The sequence below is a fragment of the Lissotriton helveticus genome, chromosome 11, assembly GCF_964261635.1.
Source record: "Lissotriton helveticus chromosome 11, aLisHel1.1, whole genome shotgun sequence".
NCBI lineage: Eukaryota > Metazoa > Chordata > Amphibia > Caudata > Salamandridae > Lissotriton > Lissotriton helveticus.
Genome location: NC_136072.1, coordinates 929,218,873 through 929,243,084, shown reverse-complemented (window position 1 = coordinate 929,243,084; position 24,212 = coordinate 929,218,873). Strand labels below are relative to the sequence as shown.

General features: G+C 47.0%; 1 protein-coding gene across 1 annotated transcript in view; it reads right to left on the bottom strand.

The window, feature by feature from the left end:
* The window catches only part of LOC144792295 (coiled-coil domain-containing protein 157-like), a 218,081-nt gene that overhangs the window by 75,910 nt on the left and 117,959 nt on the right, over positions 1–24,212 (bottom strand). The window contains exon 6 of the mRNA XM_078667242.1: positions 16,336–16,504. Coding sequence (XP_078523368.1) covers positions 16,336–16,504 — 169 coding nt within the window. The remainder of the gene's footprint in view (positions 1–16,335; positions 16,505–24,212) is intronic.

The window sequence follows — 24,212 nt, the reverse complement described above, 5'->3', positions numbered from 1 at the left end:
AGGTTATATATATATATATATATACACACAAGCAATAATAACACACTTACAAGTAATCAAATGCAACTTTTAAATGCAAGGGATAAAACACAAGCAGATAATAATGATAAAACACACGCAAATATTGAGCACTTACAAGTCAAATAATAATAATGGCGCAAAACAGAGGCAGATTATAATAATGGAACATTCATAAATCAAATGCAAGAGAAATAGAATACGAGCAAGTAATAATAATAATAATTATAATAATACTGAACATCCACTGCAAGAAATAGGCAAAGTCAAATGCAAGTAATTAAACCCACAAAATAAACCCAGTCAAAGGAAAGCATGGAAACATATAAAATATATTCACAGAATACATCAGATGATTATAATACACATATAAATGAATGCCATTAAACAAGAACCACTGAATACCTGAATGTGCACACGGACACACACACACAATATAATTTGAAAAAATACCTCACCGGTTACAATAGCTTCATCTTAGCCCACACAAGACTGGGGGCTCCCAAATGACAATCCTGGGGCCAAGAGACTTCTTAATCTGGGAAATGCAACAATGAGCAGACGCATCCTTCCCTCAGGAAGAGAACCCAGTTTTTCCAAGTCAAGAATCCCCAGTTTTATAATATTCTCAATGCACTAGAAGTTTCCAAGAAGACCTTCTCTGCGCTAAGGAAGCTTCCCAGAGTTGGCCAATCTCCGACAAGCATTCCAATGGCAAAGGATTTCTCACATATTTTTCTGTGTTCCCACACTACATGTTTCCCTTATCTTGAACCGGTTTGAGAAAGTACAAAACATTTCACAAAGTACAAAAAAAAAACCTTCAAAGAGGAAAATAATCTTAAACGCGAATAAGCTGATTAACTGAGAGTAACCTGGGTGCTACTTGAGTGTGCAAAACTCAGGAGTCAGAATTCAAGATGGCATGTCAACGACAATAGTAAAAACGTCATAAAACTTCCCAATGTACAACATAATGCACATTTGGGCCTCCACTGCCTATAACACTACACTCTGAGACAGAGACGTACATTCCACACATTTCTCTCTCTCATGTTTTCAAACGCACATCCCACACATTTTGTTCCTGGCAAGGCTAAATCTGTCCTACTCTGTGAAACATTCCCACTCTGAAGCTACATTAAGACACAAAATGAAATCATAAGTCAAAATGCAAGGTCAGAAAAAATTATATTGTACATTCATGATAGAGTAAATTAAAACACATAAAGTCAATAAAAACAATGGTAGTCAAAGATCATCACGTGGTCCCAATACATGGGAGTGCCTATAGCACTACAGTTGCCCATGCTGCAGATGTTTCAAGTCACAATCTTAACCGTGCCCATTTCTCATCATAGGGTGTCGTAAACATATACAAAATGGATTTTTTTTTTATATAGCGCAAACTTGACCCGCAACTGAATAGGGTATCAGAGCGCTTTACATAGCACCAGTTACGTTACATGAGGACAGACATTCATTTTTGTTAGGCACAGTGAGATCAAGTGATTTGCCCAGAATCACAGGATGTTCAGCGTCGTTACCGAGACTCGAACCCAGTTCCCCAGGTCCGAGGTCGAACGCTCTAGCAGTTAGGCTTACAAGACTAGCAATAATACAGATTCCATGTACACATTAAACACCTTGTCCTCCTACCTTCCTGCCACACTGAACACCCCAACTTTCCTTGCATCCTTCTGCCAACACATCCCTTGTTTCAATAAGGCAATTAAAGCACATCGCTTAGAGGGAGGTTTACACCAGCTACCCTCCACTCCAGACCTGCTAGTCCCCGTCAATCTCAGTTCAACAGCAGGGAAAGAGTAGCATACTTATTGTAGCAAGTATCACCTGAAGGCATGTTACATTAATGTGCAGTCAGCAACCTCCATTGATCCTGTGAAGACAGCGGTTGTTGGCACTCACCAACTAGTGTGCTGACCGCGCAGTCCTGTACACAGAGCATTTTCTTGTGGGCTGCAGCGTCTCTATCTTGCCACTGAGTCTGCAAATGGCTCTCAACCTCAGTCCATCGTTTATCCGTGGAGTTGCTAGGAAGTCTCCCAAAATCTGCTATGCCTGTTTTTTTGTCCAAAATCAGGGCTTCTTTAGGGTTAGCAAAGATATGCACCCAGTCATCGTACTGAACACGCTATTGAGTTGAATAGAGGATATCATATTTAATGTCCTTTGATCTCAGAACCTTCCTTGTCTTGGAGAACGCCTTCCTGGCCTCTTGTACCGCAATGGTGAAATCCGGGTAAAAGGATATCTCAGAGCCCTGATAAGTTAAAGGGCCTTTCTCTCTACCTAGTTTCAGTACCATATCCCAGTTGCAATACTAGCAGTAGTAGTAATATTTATTGTTTAGATTACTTAAAATCACATACAATAAAAGAGTACAAAATGATACAAATATCCATCTGTAAAAAGATTATCATTTACACTACACAAAAATAATAATAGAAGTACCATATCCCAGTTGCAATAGTTTAGTAATCGGGCAAGGACTGGGAGAGGGGGAGCTCCGGGTGGTGGCCTGGGTCCCAATGATCCATGGGCCCTTTTAACTACCCAGATGTCCGAAAAGTTATCTCTACCATATAGCTCTCCTAGAGGTGCTTCCTTAAATGGCTTGGGTTTTTCCATATGGGTAGTGTCAGGGAAACGCACTAAACATATATTGTTCCGGCAAGATCTTACTCCAGGGTCGTAGTTCTTCGCAGTTATCTAGGCCAAGTCCTGCTCTATGCGTTACAGTGTAGCTTTAGTGGATGGGGCATCATCTTCGAACACTTAAATCCTGTTCTCTACTTCATTTAAGCGATTTTCTTGTTTATCAAGTCTGTCTTGCATTAGGTCCATTATTCAAGTGAGATGGTTTATTTTGGAGTCAATCCCTTTTAATTTTATTTTCAGAAGAATCACAGTTCAGTTTAAGGACCTGATTTAGATCTTGGCGGATGGGATACTCTGTCACAAATGTGGCGGATATCACGCCATATTACAAGTGCATTGTATACTATGACACTTGCAGTACAGCGGACGGGATATCAGTCACGTTTGGGACAGAGTATGCCATTGTCCAAGATCTAAATCGGGCCCTAAGTCTGAAGTGGTTGTGCCATTGTTAGCAGATAAGTTGGCTGGTAACACTGGTTGAGATCTTGATCCCGCCTGTGACATCTGATAAAACGAGAGCGTGTTCTGTTTGGCATCTGTTTTTCCCATGTCACAAATGGTCGTGGCAGGCAGTGAATGATAGCCAGAAAAGAGAGAGGAGCCATTATCAAAGCAAGGTTACCTTATGTATATGTCTTATAGAGTGAGAGCAGGCTGGAGATGCTCATTGGAGTGTAATATAGACTGCAGCCTCCCTTTTTAATTTCAAATTTGTTTTATTGTTTTCAAAAGTAACAGTAGATATTACAGTATAAAGGAGGCAGATCAGACAGGAGAAGCCACCGAAGCAAATAGGTGCATAAATTCTGTAAAGCAAATAGATGGCCGGCGGTGATCGACATAACAATGGTGTAGTGCCTGGTTTGCAAATGTCCCTTGTAATGAGGTGATAAAATTGCATAGGTAAAAAACATAACCAAAAGTCCCACCCAATCCCCCCTCCCCGTTCCCACCCCACCCAGTGTGCCAGATCCGTGAAACTAACATAGCTGTGGTCATGTAGTAGAGGATGCAATCACTCAGATGAGCTCGGGGATCATGTGTGTTCGCTGTGAGTCGCAGTATGTGAAGGTATCTAGGGCACGTGACTTCGTTAAATTCTTTGGATAGCAGAGAAAGTAATGGAAGCCATACCTTCTGGTAAGCAGCCGTGGAGTGTGTGAGCGTGGCGCGAATACGTTCCATTCCCAAAGTCAACCATATTTAATGCAACCAACCCGTATGAGTGGGCCTGGTATTGGAGCCCCAGAGGGACAGAACATGTTGTGTAGCAGCCTGCATAGCAATCCCCATCTGGCGGCCTCTAGGAGATTTTAGGGGGAAGGTGAGTGCATTGGGTAGACCTAAGATGGTATAAGCTGGGAATCGAGGGATTTCAGTATCCAATGTAGAATCAATGTCATCTAGGACTGTCTTCCAATACTCCTGGACCTCCCGGCATTTCCAGAGGAGGTGAGTTAAAGTGCCCCTTTCCCCGCAGCCCCTCCAGCATAGCGCGCTACGTGTGGGATTACTTTTATTGAGCCGGGTTGGAGTGAGGTGCCAGTATATAGCTAACTTCGTCGCTGCTTCCCTGCCTGCGGTGTTTAGAGTGGTGTGAGAGGCTCTGTAATACACAGAGCTCCATTCGAGGGGTGATTGGGCCCGCCCCAGTTCCGCCTCCCACCGCTTTTGACCTGCCGTCTTGCCTGAAGGGGCGGGAGGTGTGAGCATTTTGTAAAGTTCTGTGATAAGATGTTTGTCTGATTCCTTCATCACTAGCCATTTCTCAAAAACCGTTATGGGCCTGCCAACCAGGGGGGCAATATCTGGATGTGTGAGCCAGTGTCTAAGCTGGAAGTATTGAAATAAATGTGGGGAGACAACGTCGTAGCTCGGAATTATGTCCGGTAGGGTAAGGAAACCCTGCAACTCAAAGAAATGGCCGGCGGAGAGGCAGCTGACGCCGTGCCATTGCGGGAATGCCTGGGGATCATTGCCAGGCAGGAATTCAAGATTGTCCAGAACGGGGGTGAGTGGAGAAGGGAAGGTGGTAAACCCTTTTTTGACCGCCACCGCTTCCCAGATTTGCATGACCGCAGGAGGTAGCGTGGCCTGTGTTGTCGGGGCATGAATGGAATTTTCCAGAGGGATGTGCGGGCCATTGCCCTATCCTGAAATAGCCAGCGCTTCTCGGACTCTGGCCTGAACCACTGCACCAGGTATCGAAGTTGTGCAGCCTGAAAGTATTGTAAAAGGTTGGGGATCCCAAGGCCTCCTTCGTCCGTGCTCCTATATGATAATCGTTTGTGTAAGCGTGCTCGCTTGCACTCCCAGATGAAATGGTGGAAGGCAGCCAGTAAAGTCGCGATGGTACCAGCCAGCCGGAGCACCGGGAGGGTCTGGAAAATGTACAGAATCTTAGGCAGGGCTGACATCTTCACTGCCGCGATGCGTCCAAGCAAGGAGAGAGGTTGCTTGGACCAGCGTATGAGGTCGGACCGGATCTGGGAGGAGAGGGCCGCGAAGTTGAGAGTCAGCGTAGACTCCGTGGACACGGTAAGCGTAACACCTAGGTATGGGAGCCGCGTGGTTGACGACAATCCCCCCCAACCCCCCCCGTAGGCAGGCGGAGGTGCCTGTGGTTGGGCATTGCTGCCCAGAGGCAGGATGAGGGATTTCCCTTTATTGATTTTGAACCTGGAGAAAACTCCAAAGGATTCCAACTCTGTCAAGAAGGCGGGAACTGAGCAATCCGGACGGTCCAGAGCAGATATGATATCGTCGGCGTATAGGCCGATCACATGAGGTTCCTGGCCGAAGGACATGCCATGAATGGCAGGATTGTCGTGGATTTTTTGCGCAAGGGGCTCTACATATAGGGTAAACAGGAGGGGCGATAAAGGGCACCCTTGCCTCGTGCCCCGTTGAATCTCAAAAGGGTTCGAGCGTAGACCGCCTATGCGGACACGAGCTTGAGGATGATGATAGCAGCTCGCAATCCAGGCTTGGAATCGACCCCCTATCCGAAAACGTTGTAGGACCTGTTGGAGGTAGGCCCAGTCAACCCGATCGAACGCTTTCTCCGCATCGATCGCTAGTAACGCAGAGTCCGAGTTTTGGAAGTGAGCTTTGTCAATCAGATGAAGTATTCGTTTAGTATTATCGCTGCATTGGCGATTTGGAACGAAGCCCGACTGGTCAGGTTCCAGAATCCCGGGCAGGCATGGAAAAAGACGCGCCGCAAGGACCCCCGTGAAAATCTTCAAATCCAGGTTAAGTAGGGATATAGGCCGAAACGCGGAGCAGCACGTGGGTTTTTTACCCGGTTTGGGTAGCAAGACTATCTCAGCTGCCAGCATATCCAAGGGGATGGAGCTCGGGCCCTCGAAGGAATTGAAAAGCCGAGTGAGGACTGGGGCTAGCATCCGGCTGAAGATCTTATAGAATCTGTCCAAGAAGCCGTCAGGTCCCGGTGATTTAAGAGGGCGAAGGCGAGAGATAGCAGCGAGTACTTCATCCACGCGGATAGGTGCGTCTAGGGTATCTGCATTGTCCTGAGACAACACTGTGACGTTCACTGAATCTAAGTAAGTACGAACATCCTCCGGCGAGACCGAGTCGGCCTTGTATAGGGTGGCATAAAATGTCCTAAATGCTTCTGCGACTTGAGTCACCTGTGATTTCCAGGCAAGTGTCGTCCGTAAGGCTAGTGATTTTGGAACGCTGAGTCTTCGCCTTCAGGGCGCTAGCAAGTAAGCGGCCCGTTTTGTTGCCCCCGTGTAATATGAGTGACATAGACGCAGTGCGGCGAATTCCGCCCGATCTGTGTCTAAGCTGGCCAGTTGGGCTCTGACAGCTTTCAGTTGCCTCCAAACTCGTGGGGCACCGGTGCGGCTATGGACCCTCTCCAGTTCAGAGACCCGAGCCGTGAGGTCGTCCCTCTTCGCCTTGCGGTCCTTGGCCTCTGCTGCTGCAATGGCGATAAGTTTGCCGCGAGCCACTGCCTTCAAGGCCCCCCAAAGGGCGGACAACGAAGTCCCGGGGACATTATTAATAGTTAGGTAATCAGTGAGGCAAGTGCGGAGTTGCTCGGTGACCTCCGGCGGCTGTAAGAGAGCTTCCCGCAGCCACCACGCCCCAGAAGGTCGGGCAGACGCGGGGACCCGTAGTGTCAGTTCCACTGCATCGTGATCAGACAGCGCCGCCGGGACAATGCTTTAAGAGTGGCGAGTAGTTCAGAAGAGCCCAAATAGTGGTCTAACCTGGCATACGTGCGATGGACGTGGGAGTAAAATGTGAAGTGTGACGTGTTGGGATGGGTGACCCTCCACAGATCCACTAGTCCCCTCTCCTGCAGTCAATCCTTACCGGCGGCAGTTATGGCGCCAGTATCCCAGTATTGGTGACCCGACCTATCTATATTTGTGTCCATTACTAAGTTGAGGTCTCCCCCAATGAGTAGGAGAGAGGCAGGGGGTTGAAGTGACTCTGAAATGGCGTTTTTTAAAAAGGTTTCTTGCCCTGAGTTTGGGGCGTAGAGGGAGACAATCGTGAAGCGTTGGTTCCCCAAGAGGAAGGCGTGTGCTAGCATCCTACCCTTGATCTCCCCCGTCTTGTCACCTACGCTGCCGCGGAAGCGCCTGGAGACTAAAATAGCCACCCCCGCTTTCTTTGTGGGGAGCGAGGGAAAAAACTGCTGGGGAAAGGCGCGTGAGCGCATCCTGTGCCAGTCCTTAGGTAGGAGGTGGGTCTCTTGTAATAGACATATGTCTGCCTCGGAGTTCTCCAAGTATGAAATCACAGCTCTACGTTTAATCGGGTTGTTCAAGCCCTTCACATTAAGGGTTAGTACCTTTAAACTAGGCTCCATCCCAGGAGGTCAAACATGCCATGAGCCATAGAAATGCATTCCTCTGACGTGGCAGACATTGAATTGCGGAGCATTGCAGTCCCACAGAGCCCCCTGGCACACTGAGTCCCACCCACCGTCCCGCCCCCCCGCCCCCCCCAGCGGTACCCCCTCAAACTTCCCCGTTACAATTGATCCCCACCCCCCCACCCAGAACTTCCCCCCCGCTCCAACCGTGCCCCCCTCCTCCCCCCTCCCCCGTCCCCAACACCAACTGAAACTCAAACTTCACCATAGTCCTGGGCCTATCCAGGTGCAGTTAAGGCCCACAGAAGGTTCTCGCAGTGGAATGTGTGGCGATGGCGATCCCATCGGCCCCCCGTCCCCTCTGACCTGCTCATCTTGAAGCAAATGAACCCCCATTCACAGTTTCAGCCAATACCAGCATTCCAGGGCGCCATGCGCAGTCCACGGGGTCATTCTGCTGTCGCTGTGTCCTTGGATACCTCGTGGATGGCCGCAGCCTGCTCCTGCGCCACCAGTTGGGGATCTGGTTTCAGTGAACACTTGGGTCCTTTCCGGTGCTTCACTCGTTGCCAACCGTCGTCCGAGGTTTGTGATGGAGATCTGGGCGAACGCCGCCTTCTGGTGTCGACCCCCCCGGATTCCTCGTCAGGGGCTATCCCCAAAATTGCACATGTGTCCTGTAGAGACCGGAGTTGCTGTAAGGCCCCATTCCATTTAAAGATTATCCTAAATGGGTGTCCCCATGAGTACGGAACCCCTTTGTCCCGCAGGAAGGTGGTGACCGGTTTGTAAGTTTTCCTCTTCTGCAGGGTTATGGCCGAAAGATCCTGAAACAACGACACTGAGTGGCCTTGGTACCGGAGGGGTTGTTTTTTGCATGCCGCTTGCAATATACGTTCCTTCAGTGGGAAGTCTGGGAGGAACGCCAGGATGTCCGGCGGGGGAGCAGACGCTCGGCGCGCTAGGCCCACCCTGTGTGCCCTTTCAATGCGTATGGCAAAGTCCTCTCCCTCGTCCAAGACGTCTCTGAATAGGCCCTGCAGGAAGAGAGTGACATCCGTCCCTTCCATTTTGATCGGCACACCCCGGACCCGTACATTATTTCTTCGAGACCGATTTTCAAGGTCTTCTGTGTGTGCCTGAAGGTCTACCTGCTGCTCTTTGAGGCGCACCACCTCCTGCTGCAGTTGCTCTATCTCCTCACGTCTGGATAGGTCGGCCTCTTCCACCGCGGCCACACGCTCCCCCAGGCCATCCACGTCTATACGCAGCTCCCTGAACTCCCCAGCCATATCTTGCTTCAGCGTCTGGAAGTCCTCTCTCAAGGTGTTGAAGAGAGTCTCCAGGAAGGATTTAGTGATGGGGGCGCCCACGTCATCTGGGCCTGTGGCGATCTTCGGTGTCACCGAGGGTGCTGGGCTCTTGTCTCCCTTGAGGGCGTTCTTCCATAGCATATCCGGGATTGTGCGCCCTGTTCTGCGCTGCCCCGTAGCCATGACGTCCGGGGAGGTCGATTGCGGGGGGTTTCAAAGTATTCCCTACCTCTGAGGGAGCAGAGCCAGTATGGCGTGCTTTGGCGTCAGAGTCGGACCAACCCACGGGTCCGAGATCGGGTGTTGATGTGGGCCGCTTTCCTTGCCCCCCTTTGCAGGTGTCGGTGCAGCGCGTGTGAAACAGTGCCCCACACCTTTGTCGCAGGACGCTCAGTCGGTTCCACCCAAGCCCCCGGGCTTTCGCATCCCGCTCCCGGAGCAGCACCCCGGGTGTGTCCAGTCCCAAGTCCCTGCACCGCGCCGCTGGCCTTTGCTTTCCCCAGGCCGCACACCGCAATGAAGCTCAAGTCTGCTCCCAGGCCTTGTCCCTAGATAGCAGTCACTGTTGGGAGGGGGCGTTGGGGTACAGCGCCTCTAGTGCCATTATCACAGCAGCCGGGTGAGTACTGTCTCTGGTGAACCCCCCGCGGCCGCGGCGCAGGCCTGCAAGCCGGGGGCTCGAGTGCTGCACAACAGGCGGCCAGGTAGGACACCTGGCTCCGGCCAGCTCGCACTCACCGGGCCGATGGTAGTCGTCGCCACCTTGCTCTGCACTGCAGCTCAGTCCGCTTCGTCCTTCAGGCTTTTAGAGTCTCTCCACTGCAGGGAAGGCCGCTCTGTCGGGGCCGGCACCGGGTCTAGGCCCAAAAGCCAGGGGCTCGATTTTCGCGGTGTCTCGGCGCCAGTGCCCCTCACCCGCGGCAACCCTCCTTGGCGGCGAGCGGGCTCCGGGGAATCGGGTCTTCCTCCTCAGGTCAGCGTCGCCCCAATCAGCCGCCAGCCGGGGCCCGTCCCCTTTACCGCTCCATCCTTCAGGCTTTTAGAGTCTCTCCGCTGCAGGGAAGGCCGCTTTGTCGGGGCCAGCACCGGGTTTAGGCCCAAAAGCCAGGGGCTCGATTTTCGCGGTGACCCGGCGTCAGTGCCCTTCGCTCGCGGTAACCCTCCTCGGCGGTGAGCGTGCTCCGGGGGATCGGGTCCTCCTCCTCAGGTCAGCGTCGCCACCCAATCAGCCGCCAGCCGAAGCCCGTCTCCTTGACCCTCAGGGCACACAGCTACCTCCGGCGACCACTGCTCAGCTCGCCCAGCAAAATGGCAGGCCGGGTCTTCTCCGTGAAGGAAGGTCCGCCCAGGGCTGCCGCGGGGCCTCGTCAGCCCCAGGAGCAGCAGGAGTCGGTTTTCGGAGCTCCGGGTGGCAAACGCTCACTTTCTGGGGGTTGCTTTTAGGGGGTAAGGGCTGCTAATTGGTCAGGACGGGGGATTTAGGCTGGGAGCCTCACTCAACAACGTCCGTCCCGGTCGCCATCTTGGCCATGCCCCCCTTTTTAAATGTTGCATAGTCAGACCTGCACTCCTCAAACAATGTACTGCTCTTACCAGAACCACAGAGCCCCCCACACCCATTGACACCACCAGCATGAACAGCACTGTATGGGGCTATTCTCGAAGATCAGAGGACGGCGATCATGTACAGTAGGATTTGGGCTACACTAACACTAGCTGTCATCGCTTGAACGAACAGAGGGCCATCAAGCCACAAGCGTCCGGTCGGTGAGAGCTCTCTTCTCTCCCCACTAACAAGGTAGAACTCATCTGCAAGGTCCTCTGCTCCATCTACTCACCGCACCAAAAGCAGGGTACTGTAGTAATTTCACTCAATGAACAAGTTACTTACTTTCGGTAACGCATTTTCTGGTGGAGACACTATCTACCCACAGATTTCCCACCTTTTGAATATCTCCAGGCGTGAGACTGGTTCTGGAAACTTTGCATAGCAATTTTCTCCAGTGTCGACAAGTGGTGTTGTGCAGCATCATGGTTCCACGTGCTAATCCATTTTATGTGACTGTCATGTCCTTGCTTGTGCCGGCGTCAGTTTCTTTCTGCACTCCGCCCGTATCAACTGATGTGCAGCCTAAAGATACCCAATTGCAACGTGCATGTTATGTATTACATTTTTGTGTGCAGATATTCAGAATTGTGAATATTTAAAAAACATAAACCTCTACATGAGACCCTTACACAGAATGGGGAGGTGGGAGGGCAGGTGAGGAATCTATGGTTAGATAGAGTCTCCACCAGAAAAGACATTACCGAAGGTAGGTAACTTTTGACTTCTGATAGAGGCTTCTAACCGCAGATTCATCACCTTTTGAATAGATACCATAGCAGTATCTCCCAGGTGATAGGTCTGTGGACTGACTCAAACGAGGATACTTGCAGGACAGATGGGGCAAAATTCCCTTCTCTCCTGAATTGACTATCTATCAATAATGCTTGGTGAACATGTAAAAAAATGCCAAGTTGCAGCCTGATATATATCTAACAATGGTACACCTCGGGCCAAAGCTGTAGTAGCAACCTTTGCCCTAGTTGAATGTGCACACAGACCCTATGGAGGCTGTTTTTTGGTCAGACTATAACAGAACTTAATTCCTAAGACAAATCACCTAGACATTGTTCTTTTTTGTTCTGCCTTCCTCTTCTTCACTCCAGAGAACCTGAAAAAAAGTTGGGCATCCTTTCGAAGTTCTCTTCAAATAAAAACTGAGAGCTCTCTTGGGATCAAGACAATGTAACCCTTCCTCCTCTTTGTAAGGATGAGGTGGTACATAAAAAGATGACAAAGTGATGGATTGTCTTGTATGAAAGGGCATCAACTACTTTAGGAAGGAATTCTGCTTTTGTATGAGATATCAACTTTTTCTGCTTTTGTTTGAGATATCAACTTATCAGGAAAAAAGGAAACCTGAAGAGGCACCAGTGACAAAGCCTGAAGTTCACTTACTCGCCTAGCAGATGTAATGGCTATAAGGAATACTGTTTTTCAGAGTCCACAAAGAACAGCTGTCCATAGGCTCAAAATGTAAGCACATTAGATAAGTTAAGAATAAATTCAAATCCAATTGTGGCATTATAAAAATAACAGGAGGAAACTTATGGACCAACCCTTTAAATAACCAGATCATTTAAAAAATGACACTTGATCCAGTAAACGTAAGCAAGCAGAAAGGTCTGCTACATAACTTCTAACTGTAGCTACGGTCAGACCTTGCTGAGCCAGTGATACACAAAACAAAGAAAATCAGAAAGGGAAACTTGTAAGGGTTGGATCTGACGTGAGGCACACCAAAAACTTCTTCCAGCATTCATCATAAACAGTCTTTGTAGATGGATGCCTGGCAGCCAGGATTACACCAACAACAACTGTAACCCACTTGGGCTCTGGTGCAGAATCTGACCCTGCTGCTGTGACAGGAGGTCCTCCCTCAAAGGCAGTCGAATCGGTGTAGTGATGTTCATGGACAGACGTTTTGGATTCCACACACTCTTTGCCGAGTCCTGAGCCACTTGGATGACTTGAGCCCGGTCTCTTTTGATCTTCTTGAGCACTCTGGGCAGAAGAGGTAGTGACCCCAACGGGGTCTCCTAGAGAAGACTGCCCTGGATACTCCAATGCACAAAATCCTCGACCGTGTACGTTGCCTACAGTGGCGAATAGAACGAGACTTGGTTCTCCCTATCATTTGAAGACACCCTAAACCACCTTCAAGAACAGATGCCAGGTATCGCCGGCTGAGTTTGTTCGCTCTGACATTTATTAAACCCCGCCATGTGTTGACTGATCAAAGACACAGAACCCACAAATCCACTCTGCCCTGTTTGTTGCAATACCACATGGCCGTAGTATTGCCCGTGAGCACCTGCACTCATTGCCCTTTGATCCTTGGAAGAAAAGGTTTTAAGACCAATCAGATCGCCCAAAGTTCTAATGTATTTATATGAAGACGAGCTTTCGCCAGAGACCAGTATACCTCGAAACAACACTGTGCCCAGATTAGCTCCGATAAAAGGGAGTCTTTGCGAAGGAGTCAGGTGGGACTTTGGCATATTGATGGTAAAGCCCAAAAACATCAATAGAAATTAATAGGTCAGCCATCGTCTGGAGATGGTTGGCAACTACCTATGGGGATCCCGCCTTTAACAGCCAGTCGTCAAGGTACAGGAGGAGTGGTATTCCACTGCCATCACCTTTGTGAACAAACACTGAGGTGCACTAGTCAGCCCAAAAGGAGGTACGGAGAATTGAAAATGCTCCTGTTCCACCTGAAAAAGCAAATAACATCTGAGTGGAAATGTGAAAATATGCAGAGTGGGAATGTGAAAATATGCATCCCACAGATCCAATGCTACCATCCAGTCTCCTGGATCCAGGGCAGATAGAACTCGGGCCAAAGTGAGCATTTTAAACTTTTTCAAAAAGAAGTTCAGGGGTTGAAGATCTAAATTGTAAAGAAAACCCTCGTCCTTTTTTGGTAATAGAAATTAACAGGAGTAACAACCAATTCCTACTAGTAATAGTGGAACTCTCTCTAATGCCAAATTTGCTAACAGTGCTTAAACTTCTGTCTGAAGAATTGACAAATGGTCCACCAAAAGGAATTGTGATGGTGGAGGAATTTTCGGAGAGACCATTTAACAGTTAGGGAGTAACCTTGTGCCACATTCTGGAGTAGCCATTGGTCTGAAGTTATGCTCCTCTAGGTCAAAAGGTAGCAGGTGATACAACCCCCAAACGGTCGATCATAAAAAATCAAGGTCAGCCTAGAGAGGCTTTAAAGTTGTTGTAGAAGGGGGCTTGTATTTTGGGCAGATTGTTGTGTTTGGGTGGTTGTATGATGTCTACCTTCTCCTTGACCACGTCCTCTAAATGCCTGGTTGGACTGCTGCATTGCTGGTATGCACCAAGCCTACCTCTGAAGGTATCCTCTACCAAACATTTGAAGGGGCACTGTTGTTGAGACAATTCGTGCATCGGAGGTGCTAACCCTAATGAACGAACAGTCGCTTTGCTCACCTTAAATCTCTCGAGGGCTGTATCTGCTTTTGCCCCAAACAAAATAAAGCCATCAAATGTCATGTCCATCAAACAGTGGTGGACCATGTTGAAAAGACAGTTGAACAGATCCAAGCATGCCTTCTTATTACCACACTGGTCCCCAAGACTCTACATGAACAATCAGATGTATCTAGTCCAGATTTTATAGAAATATTGCAGCATCCTGCCTATCTGAAATGAAACCTCGCAACATTTTTCAAGTGTCCTCTGGCATTGCAGGTAACACATCAGCAACTCTATCCGACAAAGCATGAGATTATCTCCCCAACAGACAGTAAAATATTTACCGAATGTGAGGCCAAACTCGTTGAAGAAAAACTTTCTTTGAATATGCTTCCATCTTTTTAGACTCCCTAGCAGAGGGAGTACTTGGATAAGCATTCGGATTAGAACGACTTCTAGAAGCTTGTTGTATTAAAATTTCCGGAGTGGGATGCTGAAGGCGAAAATCCGGGTCTCCCGGGGCTGGTCTATGCCTTCTCGCAATCTGCCTGTTTATTGGAGGCCAAGATCCAGGCTTAGCCCACGGGTCCAACAACACATCTGTTAATGCATTAAGTGGTAATAAAGACTCCTGTGAAGCACTTGACGGATCCAAAATTCCAGTCAATGAAGTAGTTTTAACCTCTTGTGTAGGTAAAATAAAATCAAGAGATTCTGCTGCTCTGTAAATTGCAGTCACAAAGGATGATATCTCCTCTGTAGCCATACTGGTGTAGGGGATGATAAAACGATATCAGGAGTAGTGTCAAACCCACTACCAGCTTGCAAATCCTGCAAAATATCATCTTAAGGATATTCTGCATCACAAATAAGGCTCCTTGTTTTCGGTTTTAATGATTTTTACAGATAAATACTATCCAATTGCTTTATTTGATTCTGAAGGTCAGTTGCCTTCTACTATAGTGTATGCTAGGTCAGAACCCAATCTATATTTGTGATTAGGGCTCCCGGTTTTATGGTATTTATTTTTTCGACATTTCCGTCTGTATGTAACTGACCTTCAGAATCAAATAAAGCGATTGGATCTGCTATTGGTGTTGGGGATGCAGTTTATGGTGTCGTATGCCACCTCCGGCAAGGAATTTGTGATTTCAATTGTGGCACCGATGAGAACAGTCATAGGTTCTACACCGGTTGGTCCCAACGTCTTTATTCTCGAACTTTAAACAAGAGGCACAGTTTGCGTCGAGGATGGATCTGTCGATGTCTTACCAACCGGAGCCCTCCTCAAACCCGTGGAGCCCAAAGACATACCAACAGGATCCGGACGGACACCAGAGATCGAGTCCACAGCTTTCTGAAGCTGCTGGATCTGATCTGGGGTTGCACTGGGATTCGAAAGGAAAAAGATGTCGAAGAAGGATCCTTTGAAGGTGGATCCCCAAACGGAGAACAAATTCAAGTTGAAGACCTCTGCACTTCATGCAACTCCGAATGGCGTGAACAATGAGAGTGATGAACAAGACTGCTCTCTTGACCTCAACTGAGATCGACCAGCCATGGACATCGAACAGGACCTAGTCTTCAATTACCTGAACTCTGCTACTACGAGTTTTGTTTCTCATTCCCGAATCACCTTCTTGTTCATCTTGGCATTCGACGAACACAAAAATCTTGTGGAGCTGTTGGTAACAGATCATACATGGCTTAAAATCGGAAGGCTTTGGTGACATCCTGCACACAAAAAAAGTAATTTCTAGGCGAAATTAACCAACAACTGTCGAAGGACATTTGAAGCTCAGATCCGCGTCAGTTGATTCGGAAAGAAAGGAACTGATGCCCGCAGGAGCAGGTGATGTATATGTAAGGAAGCCGACGTTACAGCCACACAAGATGGAGTTACATAAGGAACCATGACATCACACTACACTACCTATCGACGTTGGAGGACATCTCTATGCAATCGTTTCTGGATCCAATCTAACACCTGAAGAATGTTCAAAAGGTGCGGAATCTGCGGTTACTATCAGAACTGCACTGTTACAGCATGTGCAAACCCCCAAATCAGCTGCATTGATTTTCTTTGCTGTGGTCAGTGACTGCTTCTGAACTGGCTTACTGCTGGGATAAGCTGGGTTCTGAGTTTCAGGGTTGCCATTCTGCTAGCAACCTGAGCACCGGTAAGCTGGTAATAATACTTAGGTCGGAGCCAAGGGTCAGGAGCTCTGCATCAATCATCCATCATGTCCTGCAGTTAGCCTTGAGTGAGTTGTTCTTGATGCAGAAGCTTCCATACACTCTCATAGCTGGTCATTGTAACATAACTAATGAAATCAAATGACAAATGCCAAATAACAAACAATAATCTAGAAACACTATTTCTTCTCCCTGTCATCACTTACTTTCAACATGAGCCTCGGGAGGAATATGCAGGTCTGGAAATGCCACAAGCAGTTTCTCCCTCTCCTTTCCTGCCTGGATCACGGCCTCGAGTTCTGAGATGTTCTTGTTCAGTTGTGATGTAGTCTCTTCCAAACTCTGTTTCTGCTGCTGAAGCTTTTCTATCATTTCCTATAATAGACCAATCATCAATCATGCTCAATATGCAGAAAACGTCACCTTCTCAAATAACACCTAACTAAAATATGATGTATTCATAAAATGCTTGTTGCAATACTTATACAAGGGATATCACCATACAGTGATGTTCTATGCACTCAGGCATAGATTTAAACCTCAATGCACTCAAAAGATATTTATGCCTGCCTGTCTATACCTTACTTTCACCATGTGTGCCAACCACCACCTATTAAGTCAGCCTTAAGCCACACAGAGTGAGGTGGAGGGTGTGAGAAGTTGGCCTGATATATGATGCTCACTAGTTCTAGTGATCACCTTGTATCAGTCCAAACAACCCTTATGGTGATTGGTTGGAAGTCAACCTTATAGACCAGCTATCCTAATGGTAGCGTGGACAAATCAGTCTTAGGCTAAATTCTTTTGGCATGTGAAGCCAGCTGTTTTACCACAATATAACCCCTTGAATACCAAGTGAAAGGACACCACACAGGTTGTTATGAAAATAAACAGTATATTTATTAATAACAACACCCCTGAACTCTTTATGAGGTCAGAGGGCTAAGCACATGACAATCTCTTACGAAAAATACGACAAGCTGCACAAAATTACAATGGTGCTCTAGGGGCACGACAAACCATATACTAAGTAAGTGGAATGAAAGAGTCGATAAAAGGAATGGAGCTGTCCAGAGGCTGTAGGGTCGATGGGACCACGCTATACTAACTTCAGGTAAGTAATAGGAGGCCCACGGAACGCGTGTGCAGAGTGTGAACTCACACGCGAGATGCGTGACAACGTCTATGGACAGTACAGTTCAAGTTAAAAGGTGAGTACGGACAATCCTGACTAGGTAGGACTAAAACGACTGTGGAACTCGACACTAGGACAGTTAAACTACCCTTGAGCACCGAAATGCTCGTGTTACCTCCCCCACGGGCCGCGGGTGCATAGGTGTCAAAGTGCGTTGGGTTCTCGTGTTGAAGTCAATGGAGCCTGAAAGAAAAGATGCTGCAGGCGACCAGGAGGAAGATGTCCGGTGCAATCCAAGGGTGGATTGTTGAAGAAGGAGACCTGAAAGCAGAGGGGACAATGTTCACAGTCACTAGCCAGTGACTGGAGTGGAACCAGGAAGGAACCAGATGTCGACGTTGCGATCAGGTGAAGAGTGGACGCTTGACTCTGCAGCCACGTGGACCAGGAGGTGTCTTTGACGACCAGGATGGAGGCACGAGCTGCCCACGCAGGCTCTCGCTGTCGGCGGTGTTGGATCCGGGATTGAAGGCAACAGGCCTTGGCAAACGCAACCCACGCGGTGAGGAGGAAAAGCGTCTGGTGCGGACTAGGAGAGTCCGGGGTGCCCCTCTTTTGGAAGGGAGCAAGGGCCAATCTGGAGCAACCAGATCAGCAGTGAAAATTCAAAGAGTCGTCGTCTAGGAGGCCACTAGCCAGCCGGCAAGTGACCAGACAACGCGTCGAGCAGGAACCAAGCAGAAGGGCCCCCCGCAGATCTCGTGGATGCTGGAGGGCTGATCTTCGGTGCAGGGGCTGCTCGGGGTTGGGGCTTCTCAGTCCCCAAAGCACTTGGTCGAGTTTACCTCGGGAGTCGTGCTGGAAGCGAAGTGCAGGTTCGTTCAAGATGGCCGATCCCACGTGTCTCGTCGCACCCATGGGTCTCAGCTTTGCTGCAGATGTAGGTAGAGGTCGGAGAGGTCTGGGAATCCGGGTCTCGTCGGGCTCTGACGTCTGGATCCTCGAGGGAAGACGACAAAGTGAAGCCGCTGGACGCTTGATGGTGCCTGCAGTTGCAGGGTGGACACTCCTTGTCCACAAGGGAGATTCTTCAGTCTTCTGTGGAGCAGAACGTCGAAGGCCAGAGTTTCTTCTTGTTGAATAGTTCAGGATAATCTAATTTGGAATGGGACCAGCTCCTACCTTTATTCTCCTAAAGGGGGCTGCACTACTGACTAGGTCCCTCCCCTGGGTGGGACCAGGAAGGGGGTGGCTACACCCCCTATCCTTTGTCCGGTTTCCCGCCAGAGCTGGGGCAGGGATGCCCCAGCAACTGGTTTGAACCGGTGTATGCACAGGGCACCTTGTGTGCCCCAGGCATGTCTCATTCCTTTCAGGCCTCCCTACCTCAATACACAAAATACTGTCTGGGGTGGTGCTAGCACCTCCCAAGACAGGAAACCCTTTGTCCAAGCCATCCTCGCTGGAAGGACTCCCAGCAGCAGGAGGTCAGACTTGTGTCTGTGGTGGCAGCATCCATTTTGTGATGCTGAGGCTCGAGTTAACTTTAACCGGGGTTCACAGTTACATACATGTCGTGTCCCTCTAGAAGGGTGGAATGCTACCCCCGTCGCCAGAATTGGCGAGGGGGTAGTATTCCAAATCGTATGACACCTTACTCGACATGTTTTGATAATGTTATACCAGAGTTAGCATTTAACCGCGAGGTTGATAATGCACTTAAGAGTACATGGTATAGCGTTATCATGGAACAGCTATTAGGACTTGGTTCCGCAAGCTGCAAACGGGCTCAGCTCATGCCAGAGCACCATCTCACATAATTCCAAGCACTCTGCCTTCAGGATTGATAAGGCCTTCCATAGGAGTGACTGATAGGAATCTATGTGTCCATTTTAGGGTTAGATATAGGTATACTAGATCTACAGCAAAGGGTGTTTACACCACCTTGCCCCAGCTGTCGTGCAGCCAGTTGTGTCAGATTTAGATGGCAAGCCAGGGGTGGCATAATACATGCTTCAGCCCCTGGTAGGCCCTGGGTACACCTACGCCCTGGGTACAGGGACTGATAAGGTGGCCCAGTATCAATTGGTAAATGCACCTAAAGTACATGGATGTCAATTTAGAGAGAGAACAGCTAGGCTGTGGGTCTGATTATCAGGCCCACAGCCAGGGAAAGTCGTAAACCAGTGAAGCAAAAAGCAAAAATCTGGCGTGACCATAGGATTGCAGACCCCACTCTCCTACAGAGGGTGAGAGGTAAACCTGGACGGCAGAATCCAGTGGGCTATGGAGTAGTGGTTTGACTGACACCTGTTACTGCAACCTGTTCTCCATGAAAGAAATAAAGTATATGCACCATCTCAGACCATTTACGGAGTTTCGCAAGCATTATTATACCTGTAGGATAAGGAATTTAGGCTTAGATCATGGTTTTGGTTCAGTGCACATTTAATAGCTAAAGCTATTCCCTTCTTGGATAATTTTGGCATGTATGTCTGTTATCATAGATTATTGTTTTAGGTTATTGTAAGGGTGAAGATAATTTGCCAGTGCTATTTCTCTGTTGTCTACTTCTTTGTAGCGGTTCACTAAAAAAATGGTGTGTAAGGACTATTTATTGTCCGAGTCATTGTTACTAATGTTATTCAGTTTTTTTCTTCAAACTCCGAGAGTATCACAGTAGCACTGTTTGTCATAGAAAGCATAATTTGCACCATTCCAGTAGTGACTTCCAGTTGTGAAATGAAAAAGAAATTAAATTAAATGAAGACTTGCATAGTGTCAAAATGGTCACTAAATGGCCTCATTGTGCTAGGACCACTGGAAAATCAAGAAATCAGATATGACAGAAAGAAAATAAATCACACATTAAAAGAGAAGAATTATGAGATCCTCCCATAATACAAGGTATTCAAACATCTGATACAACTGTTGATGAAGATGTTCTCAGACACAATAGATAATAGCAGGAAGGGATGCACCCCTGTACTCACTGCCTGCCATGCCTGAAGAGCAATTCTTGAAGGATAAACAAGCTGCTTAATAGATTGGGGATTATAGATAAACTTATCCATGATGATCTTAGGGACAGTCTAATGGAAGACCTAATGTAAAATACGAAGAGTCATAAACATTATCAGTTGGGTAACTCAATGCGACTCTCTCTTAGCTTCTGAGACATAATCATATCTTTGCTCTCCTGACTGGGAGAAAACTTTCTTACCATTATCCAGGTAATCCTTAATCATAGAATTAGTAAGGAAATAACTTAAAAGGACATTTGTGATATGCTGTAATGGTAGTCAAATGTTCTTGTCTAAAAGATAGTTGAAGGCCAGATCTATCCGGTTTGAGATAATCAGGCGGTACTGAATTTTCCTGGCAAGTTTCCCAGTGAAAGTTCCTCTCCAGAAATCAGATGCAGTACCTCTTCAATGTGAAAGCATATCAATATCTTGTGAAAGGAGGCTTTGCTTCTTACAAGATAGTCATGCCATTATTTCAAAGATTCAGGTGGCCATAATCAAAATACTCAAGAGATTGGCGGACAGTGATTAGCTGGGATGCAGGATCTTGTCTCACATCCTTAAAAAGTAAATGGGTGTGTGCAGAAAACTTCCTCTGTGTATGAATAGACAGATTACCAAAGATAATCAAGAGCGATGTGGTTCATTGTTTGAAGTGTTCCAGTTCCCTAGTCACTTTGGGCAGGAAAGGAATCAGAAGATATTCAAAGTAAAATGTAATTCACCGTTCTTTCAAAACGGTATTCCTTATGAAGAAGATCCCTAGATACCTGGATGCGTAGTCTTGTTATACTGTGTTTCCTTCTACAGTAAACACATCAAGATCTGGAAAACCCTATACCGTGAAAGTGACCAGCACTTCATCCATCCACATCCATTTATTCTCCTCTACGAAGTGCCTTCCCATTAAGACTGTGAATACCTGGCAGGGGAACTGCTCTGATCTAAGTGTTCTGTTTCAGAAGCCAGAGCTTCCTTTGAGAGAACTGCTAGAAGGATATTTAGTGATGGTGAGCAGAGCAATATAGGAACTCTAAAATAACAAAATAAAATAATCCTGAATGTAGCCCACACCCCCTCTTTGTTAAGGTAATAATCGTGACCATCCTCACCTTCTGTAAAAGGATGGAATTGGAGATCATGGGCAGGAAGGATTTGAGGGTAAGAGGGACCATCCTTCACTCCAACATGTATATGCAGTATGTCTGTACTTTGTCTGATCACTTCCCCTTAGCAATGTGGTCGCACATCAGAAGTTCCCATCCCTACATCGAGGAGTTTATCACTACCAAATGACAGGGAAAGGGTCTCCCTCCATCATGTTCTTCTTCTAGCACCACCTTACCAGCGACAGAAGAGCCTCCTTAGTTAACACAACTTGGTCATCGTAGGCTCCTGTTCTCTGGAGCCATTGTTCTTCTAAATACTCTTAAGAGTGCTGACGTGGGAAGTCTAGAATGTGATGCTAGAAAAATGCAGAATTTCATATAACTTAGACCAGAGGAGACATGCTTGACTATTGGACAAGAAGTCATTTGGAATCACACACACTTGTTCTGCATTTAGGCAGTCTGTCCTTTTAAGGACAGTAGTGTGTATGGCTATAACAATTTGTCAGAAAACACCTGTATTGTCGGCAACTGAAAGAAAGGCATCCTATAAATGTGTGGGGCAGATGCCATGTGGATGGAAAGAGGAAAGAAAGAAAGGCATGGAAAGAGAAAGGGAGACAAGAGTGAGTTGCAGTGTGTGCAGCATTAGGGTATGCTGATCAGGAAAAACAAAGAAATCAAGAGAGGGAAAAGTACATAAACCAAGGAAATGAGGAAGTGGGGAGTTTAGGGTTATGGAATAGAGGTCTATTGAAGAGTTAGGGCACAGGTAGGTGTTTGAAGGCTCTCCAAAAGAGAGGCAAACACAGAAGGAGTAGGAGAAGTGGAAAGGGAGTAGGAAAAAAATGGGAGCAACATGAGAAGAGTGAAAATGGGGGCACAAGTAGCAGAAGGAGAGGAGGATAAATAAGTATTGGGCTCCCCCACAACCCTGACAAAATAATATAAAAGTAATATGCGAGAAAATATTTATGTTATTTGTGTAGAAAGGGACTTGATAATGTATTTTTGACATAGGATGTGTTCACAGGATTGATTTTGACAATCTGGTTAGAGTAATTCATCTTGGAAAACATGTAGAAATGTGTTTTAGAAAAAAGCTTCATAGGAATGGGCTTCACTCACCTATAACTTACATGCAACAGTCTGTGGCACTTTAGTCAGAATTTCGTATATTGTACTTGATAATGAATTGCGTTTCTTGCGGTGGATATACAATTTAACCCTGTTTTACCCTGCAATGGATATCCTGCTTTTCCTGGCAGAGGTCTATCCAGAGCTTCACTGCCCGGTAAAACAAGCTTCCCCAGAAGCTTGCTCACATTTAGAATGTGTCTGTAAATACACTGGTTTATTCTCTATTAAAATGATGTCTTAGTTGGAAGTAAATCCCATGATAGAGAATGTCTGGTGCATGGTTCGGGCCCTCAGCTCAACACACATCAACAGGGGCAACGATTTATTTCCTTGTCTCAGAGTCTCACTGGCACAATAAAAGCTGTAATTCACACACTGCTTGCCTAATAACCAACTAACAGTCTGGCACTTAGGCATGCAAATGAACTGAGACCTATCCTTAGTCGTTAGAGATAAATATGGGCCAACATATGGCGGTTTAACTGACAAAATGATCAATGTCAATGGTTGGGAGGATCGCCATGATGAAGATTGTGCTGCTGTCACGTTATCTCTCTCTGTTTATTAGCATTCCTTTCCCACTCACACAAAACTACCTAAAGACACTTAGGTCACTTATGATTGGGTTTGCTTGGGACACAAAATAGCCCTGTATTAAAAAGGTAATCCTCCCATTATCATATAAAGGGGAGCATGGCCATACTGGACCTTAAGGTATATAGTTATTGTGTAGAAGTACAATATGCACACCACTGGTTTCATCCACTTCCCTTCACTCCACATCTAATAGTTGAAGAGGACATATTAATACTGTATAGTCTCAAATCAGTACAATTGTGGTGCTATAATAGCTGCCCTAGAGAGGCTGATCCAGTTAAATGTGCTTGATGGACTTTGGAAGAAACTATGGGAAAGAACATAAAATGATCCGCTCTATTCCCCAGAGGGCCCACTGGCAGGTAATCCACAACATCCACCTACACTAGAGCTCAAAGGACAGTTCCATCTAGTAAGATGGGACTTTGTCCCATGGGAGAACTTTAACCAACCAATAATTTTACAACACCACAGAATATTAGAGATAACAAAATTGCCAACACCTAGACATTTTGCTAAATATTTACCTGCAAGTGGCAATGCACAAACCCTTTCATTATATTCTCTTGAACTTCAACAAGTGCTCCCCTCACATATCTAATTACTACCATAAATAGTGGTAATTTGGTTGCCCTACATGCTTTCTCTGCCCCATAGTTTGAAGGAGGAACTACAAGTGAAGGAAGCTTGGGAGGCTGACTTGGTTGACCCCCTTTCGGATAAACAGTGGTCATATTGTTGTGCTCAAATAGGGGAGGATTCCCTGAAATGAAAAGCATGGACAAATACACTTGAAATTTCTACACAGAAACCACAGAGGTTATAATAATGTGATCTCCCAGCAGACTCACTTTACACTTGGCATAAGAAATTCAAACTTTATATATTTAGTCCCGAAGTGTGCAGCAATATCTAACTACTGATCACAAATATTTCAGAAATTGTCTATCATGACAGAGATCACAGCAAGATACACAAGTTCACTGGCATAGCGTTTTTGAGGTAAAAAGACAGATGGCACTCAACTGAGGGAGGGGCCAATTACCCACAACACAAGAATGGATTAGAGTCCTGAC